We start from the raw sequence: 9,098 nt of genomic DNA, 5'->3' as shown, positions 1-9,098 counted from the left end.
GGGCACCGTGCCCTCTCCCCCTTTTTTTTTTTTTTTTTAAAGGTTATGGCTTTTTTCCCCCCCCCCCCCCCCATCAATATTTCTACTCTATTCCCACAGATCTACATCACCTGCTACCTGAAGGCTGTCCCTGCCATGTTTGCTGTGAACTCTCTGAACAGAGCGTGTTCCTTCACTGAGAACCGGTAGGTGATGCAGATGGCTGTTGTATGATTGTAATTATACTGATTCTCCTTTTGGGATGGCTTTTATTTTAGTCATTGCCAAATGTATGCTAATGTAAAAGCAGCTCAAAAGGTGAACATTGAAATGCAATTCAGTGTTCCTTATTGGCAATGCATTTTCCTTCCAGCTGGTGGTCTGCAGAAGGCAACGACCAGGTGTGTAGAACCTGTGAGGTGTCCAAGCGGTTTGAGGAACCCACTCAGGCCCCAACGACAACAAAGAAGTCTACCAACTGGAGCAGGGCCAAACAAGATCCAGCCAGCTACCTCCGTGTCCTCCCAGGTCAGAGCAGGGAGCAGGTTCAGCAGACCCAGCTCAACAAACTGCCCTCTCCCTACACTGGTGTGTGGAAGAGGGGGACTGACTCAAAGCAAGGTGAGTGGCCTTTCAGAGATTTCCTGGAATGCCCTGTATATTACATGGGTCTTGACTCTATTCAACTCTATTGGACTATAACAACCCATTACCACTGCTGTTTTTTTCCCCCCTAATGTGTTTTTCCATGGGCATGTCCTCTAAGTGTGTACCAGATCCAGTATATTCAATGTAAATTAAATTTGTTTCCATCTAAAGTGGTGAGCATTTAGATCAAGCTAGAATGAAGATGGTATAAATACACTAGTACTGATTGGATGTTTCAGCAGACCCTTTGCTCTGTGATTTAAATGAGCTCTACAGTACATTTTCACTGTACTACATTATATAATGGCCTGGGCCATGGCAGGGATTGTGGAGTGATCAAATCTCTCCCCACCCATGCTTGGTTATGGCCTAAGTGACTTCTCATATCATAGTACTGCCAAATCATGGCTTGTTACAGAAGGTAGGCAAACTAAATATGTACTACCTGTTCATTTGACATGTCAGGATATTGTCTGGATAGCTGATTTTGTGATGTAAGCTGGCTGGTACCAATGGCTAGTGTAAACAGACATTGTAATTGCAATTTTGTGTAGCTCCTTGAACACTACTTATGTATTTCAGAATTGAGCAAGACTACCCTCCTGGGCCCCCTGATCGTCCTTCCTGCTCAGGAGGTAATCACCCTGACAACGGTCTCCACAACGGTTCTCCCAACTACCATACCAGCTAAGACCATAGACGGCATAGTTGCAGTCCTCCCCAACAAGCAGCCAGAGGCTTAAGTCTATCCTGCCAACACAGCCAGCTTCACAGCTGCACTAGAGGTCCTCAAAACAATTCAGGCAGGGAAACCTAAGCTTTTTTAAATGTGGCAGGTGCAGCTGTAAAAATACTAGGGTCCTCCTACTCACTAAAAATGTCATGGCACTGGCTTGAAGTGTGCGTTGCTTGAAGTCATCTGGAACCTGTCATTGTGGACCAACCTGTATTTGCTAGAAAACAATAGACCAGTTTGCTTCCTAAAAAGAATGAAGTGACACTGATTTGAACTTTGTCTAGAAATATTTTGCCTCCAATTGCACCAGTGCTTTGTGAAATAAAATGATTTGACAATTATAATTTGCTTAGTTGATTTTATATTCTAGCTATTGTCAAATGTATCTGGATTTGTAGTTTGTCATGACTGAACTGCTGAATTTAATTTAAAATGTTAAGTTGCAGCATCTTTGAAAAGAGCATTGTCAAATTGTTTAAACTGCTACCTTGTTCTCTGAAGTGCCTCAAGTGCAATACAGTTGACTTCACAAAATTGATTCAGAAGTTCCAAACTATTTAGTTCTTGAAGGCAGGGATCCATGCCTCTTTCTAACTAGAGTCCTAACAACCTGCAGAACTACATTGAGACATTCATGCACTGTATTGTATGTTTCCATTAATGTTTTAGCTGTGACATTCAAGATGTTTAGATAAAGCATTGTTGTAGGTCAATCTTTTATGTAGAAAGAGAAATTGTATGCGTGTAAATTACATTCTTGTATACAATGTCCTGATCATGGCACCCTGCTGAATAAGCACTTATGTCCTGCAGCAAGACATGCAGGAAATCTTGATGCAAGACTGAAAGCCTGGAAGTGGTGAACACCTCCATTACCAAACCCACAGAGCACTCAATATTGATTGTTCATGCTAGACATTATGGTCTAACATTGCATGCCAAATTGACAAAAGTAGTTGTTTGAAAGATGTCCATGCAAATGTTAGTTATAAAGTGGACTGGAATAGGCCAAAGGAGGAGCCCTATTGTTAAAACGAGGTTGAGCAGGATGTCAGTGTCAACACAACACATTCTACTTTGGACACTGGAGCGAGGACCCAAGGACTGTACTGATTCATGGGTTGATCATGACTGATTTTGTAAAGAACTGAGACAACAAATCGATCCTTCTGGCGCCAGATGTTGACTTTCATATCAAATGACCATTATGTGCTGGCTAATGATTTCATGTAATTGTTCATTTGGGGTTAATGCTCTTGAGAGCAAGTTGAAGTGGACACTGAAGTGCACTTCATTGGCTCTAAGTCCTTGAGAGATGGGGTCTATAATTGGCTGTAATGAATCAACTAAAGCATGTTTAGCCATGAAGCCTAGGCCTATTGTGTGAATATTTGATAAACTAAACTTAAACTAATCTAACGAAGGTTCTATTGACATCTTCTGGGAGGAAAACCGGTTGAAATAAACGCTGAGGATCTAGATGAACTAAAATGCATTTAAAACCACAATTTATTAAGTAGGCATACATTTTTAATAAGACAGACGATGAATATGATGAAATACTGGACGAGGGATTACTTTTACCATGACCGAACACTTCGTCATTTAGATGTTGACAATGCCATCGATCTGGTCTGACCTCATAGGATCAGGCATCAGCGCTTCAGCCAGACGCGCGTGAGGAGCGCCCATGTTGCCAACCAGCTTGGAATATTGACAATCAAAATAAAGATATTATCACAGTTTAGGCCTAAAGAAGAATGTGCTTTTACTTCAAAAGTAAGAGGCCGAGCCTTACAGCTTTTTCATTTTTTGTTGTAACTACTACTGGTCATGCGCTCCGAAATTGTGGGGAGATTCTTTGTCAAGGCGATCAGATTTGCTGCGCGCAAGGAAACGGCAGCGTCGCAATCCGCTGTTGCAAGCAGACCGGGCACACCATCTTCTACAACATTGCGATGGTGACGCGCAAACTCTCCGGGGTCCTCATTTTGCTTCTTCTCTTCGCCATGGGGTACTTCATTCAGCGGATCGTATGCGCTAGACCCAGACGACAGTTTGACAGCCACGAGCAGCCCTCGCTTCAAAACGCACAGGCGGCGGTGTCTCAGGATCCGCTCATGGAGAGCTACACAGCACACAGCCTAGCTGACTTAGCCTCGCCTGTCTCGCTCCCGACCTACGAGGAAGTTAAATACTTGCCGACGTATGAGGAGACCGTGCGGGAAGGAGACAGAGCTCCGCCGGTTACCACGGCGCAAGCGGGACGAGAACCAGGGACAAGCCTAACGAACATCAATTAATCTCGCACCAAGTGTGATCTTTAAGCGAGCTCTGCCTGACCGTCGCTGTGGGATCATGTAGGGGATTTGATAATCAGGCTTGCTCACTTGAAACAAGAAGACAAGCGAATGTTGCAGCCCATAGCCGCAGTCTGCTGGTTGATTTCATTCAGTAACCATTAGGTTACAATACATCATATAAGTGGTTTACGTTATAATGTTAATTCTGACTTCTAAGGGCACTTATAAGAGAACACAGCCACCCACGGTTCCTGACTGTTCTGTTAGCGCTGCTCATGTCTGTCGTCATAGTAATCAAAGAGAGAAAATGTCAGCTGAGCCCTCTGTTGTGTGTACTGTAATAAAATATGAGTATCCTGATAAGCTTAGGTAAAGTAACCAAGAATTAAGAAAGTGTCACTTAGTTCATAAAAACGGACAACACCATCTCTCTTCACATGTCATCATCCTGGAAAGATAACATTACATGTGCAAGATTTGAGAAAATATGGTGATTTGGTCTCCATCATAGAAAACTTAAGGGAAAAAGGCAGGGAACTCATAGATATAAAATCTGAAACATTTGAGACAATTTATTAGATTACAAATGATGAATGGATTTTGGAAGACCATAGACCCAATATCCATGCTGGGCCAAGAGCTGTTACAATCTTATTTATTAGGTCCACATTTTTCTTCGGGAGAAGGCCTAGCCTAATCTGACTCCTTTGGAAAAAATGTCTGATTAATGACTGTATGAGATGATGCTGTTTCCATGTAGCGAGAGTAGCCTATATACCATTCGAAAAGACAACCAAAAATCGTGGAAATGAATGTAAGCGATCTCCGCCCATATGTAAACAATAACTGAGCATGACACAATAAACTCCACACATAGGCAATAGGCTACATATCACTGCAAACCCTTTGAAATGATTGATTTTGATCTTAGATACTGCACTGTGCCTTTAATATTGTCTTGAATATACTCTGACGGTAATTTGACCAGGTCTGCCACCCGTTGGAAGCCCTCTATAAGTCCAGCACCTGTTACGGCCGAACATGGCTGAACGAACCAGTCCTGCGCAGAGCACATCTTCCTTAGGTTTAACTGCTCCGTTATCTCCGTGACAGACGCGGCCCCGGGAAGGTCCTGTTTGTTGGCGAGGATGACCACAGGGCGACCCCGCAAGAGTTCGCTTCTCAGGGTGTGCTCCAGCTCCCGCCGAACCTCGTCAAAACGCTGTCTGTCGGAGCTGTCCACGACGAACACAAGTCCAGCGGTGTCCTGGTAGAAACTCTTCCAGTGGTGTCGCATCTGCCTCTGGCCGCCCACATCCCACACTGTCAGGGCAATTCCGCTTCTCTTCTTGGGCTCAATCATTTCCACATTAAAACCGATAGTCGGGACGGTATTGACAGATTGGTTATATTTCAGTTTGTAAAGAAGGGTTGATTTACCCGCAGAGTCGAGGCCTAGTAGAAGAACTCGGGCCTCTGGTTGAGGTCTCGATTCCCGCAGGCCCATGTGTGTAGCCTATTCGACGACGACTCTGTCAGAAAGACACGCCAGGCAGTGATATCACCTCATGTTAAGTCTTCTCTCACTCGGTGTTTTGTGTTTACCTAGTGCGTTGTCTAGAAGTGGGTAAGCGATTATATGCTGCCTATAAACCTTGCGCTAACTGATAAAGGGTCAAAGTATATGAAACAGGATATCGTTGTTGATTGTAGAGTTGTTAATGAAGTGAGTCATTTTGCGCCGTTGCTGTTGCCTATGCGGGACAATTCATTTAGGCCTATTAGCCTAATTCAATGATCTTTTTTTCAGTGTGTTCACTCACATCATGAATCATATTGAAATTCAGTCTTGATTCGTCACATCATAGTGTTCTCAGTAACACTAACATGTAAGACCATGATTTTACCTTTTGGTAAAGTTCAACAGACTGCATTAAGAGGAATGCCCTATATCATGCATGCATGTACATACAGGCCCTTGGGCGAGGCAAATCTAGATTGTCATATAGAGCCTACATATTTACAGTGCCCTGCATAAGTATTTGGACAAGCATTTGTTTTCCTTTTGGCTCTATACTCAAAACGTTTGGATTTGAATTCAAACAATTAATGAGGTTAAAGTATAGACTTTTCAACTTTTATTTGAAGGTATATGTATAAATATTGGTTTCACCATTTAGAAACAACAACACTTTTTATATATAGTCCCCCTATTTCAGGGCACCAAAAGTATTTGGATTTGGCTTGATGGGTGTTTCTGAAATAGTCAGGTGTTTTATTGCATAATTTATGCATGCATAAGAGAGCTGTCAATGGGCTAGAATTCAAGCTAGACGAAAACAATACAAAATAAAATAAAAAAATTATTAGTCACCCTAATTTTGGCCATCCTTCAAGGACTCAGTTGGTAGAGCATGGCGCTAACAACGCTTAGGTTGGGCCTCACTCGATAGGAGGGAGCAAGAGAAGGGGGATGTGTCAATTTGGAATGGAAAGGGCTGAACAGCGCCTCGATCAAAAATTTGTGTCAGCCTTGATATTGCGGCTCTCGTAAATCTAGAATAATAAATAAAGTGTCTAATGGGGCGCATGACATTTCTGAGGGGGCACAACTAGTTTGAGTTAAAAAACAACAAAAAAATAATAATATTTGAGCTTGGTCGTAACACAGGTTGGATAATTGATCATACAACAAAATAGAATGTGTTTGCAGCCACTGGCAGCCATCTTCAGTTGTTTACTTTGAGGTCATTTTTGCCTCAAATCTTATCAAGAAATTAAATGCTTGTTCAATTGGATTTAAAAAACCATAACCCCCCCCCCCCCTCCACCATTTTTCACAAATGAGGTGGTATGCCATAAGTCCAAAAGTCCAAACCTTCCACTCTGGTACATGATAATATTCTTATCTTATTCACAATACCTTTTTCCAGCTTGCAGTTTTTTTTGTAGTTTGGCTGGTGATGTATTCTGCATATGGTAGTCTGATACATTCACACCTACTGTACCTCCTGGAGAGTGTTGTTGATCTGACTAACCAGAAACACCTGTCAAGCCAATTGTCCCATTAATTCTGGTGCCCTGAAATAGGGGGACTATGTATACAAAGGGTTAATTAGGGTGAGGGTTTGTTGTCATTTCTTAATGGTGAAACCAATATGTACACAAAGACCCTCAAATAAAAGCTGAGGATCTCAGCTTTATGTGTCAGTTTAGTAAATTAGTTGCATTAATTCTTAAATTGAGTTGAATGCTTGCAAATCGTATTAAATGTTTTCACGTATCAAGTCACGTATCATGTTTGCATGTTTTGTTGTATTTATTCACAAATCACGTTACATGATTGCAAATCTTTTTTGCAACTACAAAACTGATTATACTGGTGCAACTCATATTTTACATGTGCAAATCATACCATACATGTTTACAAACTTAGGGTTAGCTGATGGGAGCCGCGAAGTGAGGGAGAAATAATATTTTCCTTTCGCCTATTTGATGGTTACCTGTCTATTGTTTATCATTCACTTCATGTTACTCATAGGTAAACCTGCAAAACGGCGAATGTAAACTGGGGGAATGTTAACACACTACCCTCACCTGTGCCCAATAAAAAAGCACAGCCTCCCCAAAGCAAAAATAAGTATGGACACAATTGCAAATTGTGATTACTTATAGACTTAATAACGTGATGCCATCACTTTCCTCTAGTGAGCATAAAAGTAGGCCACATCTGTTATTATACAATAAAACAACGGTTTCACAAGGATTGAGAAAGCCAATGTTTTCCGCTGTTGTGTTAAGATGCACTTCCATTGGTGGAAATAATATCTCCAAGAGTTGCTCCAGTGTCCATATTGAGTATAACTCTGTATGTGAAAATAAGAATCGAAACCGAGAAAGCTGATCTGACTGCAGCGGTTCCATCTTATCGATGATTCATAATTGATGTATGTCCCTCTGCTCTTAAGGAGCATGTGCTTTTAACAACGTTTTCTCTATGAGGTGTTTTGGGAAACAGATGTTATATCGTCGTTCTTAAGGAATGGTGCATCGTTAAAACTCTCGCAAGAGCTTAAGGTCCAAGTTCCATAGCTATCGGGAAACGAGGACCGTGGGTGACCGAAGAATGCTCACCATAATTAGGAAAGAATCGGCAGGAAATACAACCAGCAGAGCTACAGAGGCTACACTGCAAGGTGCAAACCACTAGTTAGCCTCAAAAACAGGAGGGCTGGGTTACAGTTTGCCTCCTGTGTTACAACCTGGCTGTCAAAGTGAAAATATGTATATTTTTAAAATGTTAAAAATTAAAAACATAAATTCCTTGAGTCAATAAGTATTCACCCCTTTGCTACGACACTCTTAAAATGAGCTCAAATGCAACAAGTCACTCAATAAGTTGAATTGAGTCTGAGTGGAAGCATAATAGTTAATGTGATTTCAAAATGAATGAAGCGTGCGATAGTTCAGGCAGAACACTTTAATTCGAACAGCGCAGCCGGTGACGGACAGCTGATTAACACATATACAAAACATCTTCACATGTTCAGGGACAAGGCTAAAGCAGCCGGTCATGCAACACTCCACCATGGTTAAACAATGTGATACCATGGCTATGAGAGTAATACTTTTGGTGTTTTTATGGGGTCTCTGATTTGTATAGGAATCAATTACACACTGTGTGGATCAGGTCGTCATTAAAACTGAGCAAATGGAGAGGAACAAAACTGCTCAGGAATGCTACCCTAAGGCATAGGGAGTCCTACAAAGTTGAATGGCTGAGAGGAAAAAGCACAGTCACTCCATAAAATTGCACAACCAATATGGCCAAAAATCCAGAATCCCTTAATGAAAAAAAACTATTTCACATCCATAATTGTGTTTGCAACAATGAATTCAAGTAATACAGTAAAGAAAGCAAATCCAGCACATCTAATGTTAGCATGTACCATTCCTCGTATGAAGAACAGTGGTAGCTGCATCATGTTATAGGTATGCTTGTCACTAGCAGGGACTGGGGAGTTTGTCAGGATCAAGTGAAAATCCTACAAATTGCTGAGTTGGTAGTGACAGCCTAATCCACACAGTGTGTAACTGATTTCTATGCAAATCAGAGACCCTATAAAAACAAAGATATTCATTCCCGAAATCACATGAACCATTTTTTTTATTATTGTTTTTACATTTTTGCATTTGAGTGTCATAGCAAAGGAGGTGAATACTTATTGACTCAACATTTCAGCTTTTCATTTTGTATTCATTTGTAAACATTTTAAAAAAATACTTTCACTTTGACATTATGTGTAGATCAGTGACAAAACAATCTCAATTAAATTATTTTAAAGTGGTTGTAACACAACAAAATGTGGAAAAAGTCCAGGGGGATTGAGACCCTTCCAGGCCTGGCCCGCATAAAACCAATGCAAACAAAG

At 41.3% G+C, this 9,098-nt stretch overlaps 1 protein-coding gene across 1 annotated transcript; it reads right to left on the bottom strand.

Moving 5' to 3' along the window:
* Nucleotides 1–4,558: 4,558 nt before the first annotated feature.
* arl14 (ADP-ribosylation factor-like 14) lies at nucleotides 4,559–5,173 on the bottom strand (the record flags this gene model as incomplete). The annotated part of the gene is made up of 1 exon (XM_083674503.1): nucleotides 4,559–5,173. The coding sequence occupies one exon, from the start codon at nucleotides 5,171–5,173 to the stop codon at nucleotides 4,559–4,561; it is 615 nt and encodes a 204-aa protein (XP_083530629.1).
* Nucleotides 5,174–9,098: the final 3,925 nt, after the last annotated feature.

This window comes from Argentina silus (genome assembly GCF_951799395.1).
Source record: "Argentina silus genome assembly, chromosome: 1".
NCBI classification, from domain to species: Eukaryota; Metazoa; Chordata; class Actinopteri; order Argentiniformes; family Argentinidae; genus Argentina; species Argentina silus.
The sequence above is the reverse complement of the archived record's forward strand: the minus strand, read 5'-3'. Positions and strand labels throughout refer to the sequence as shown.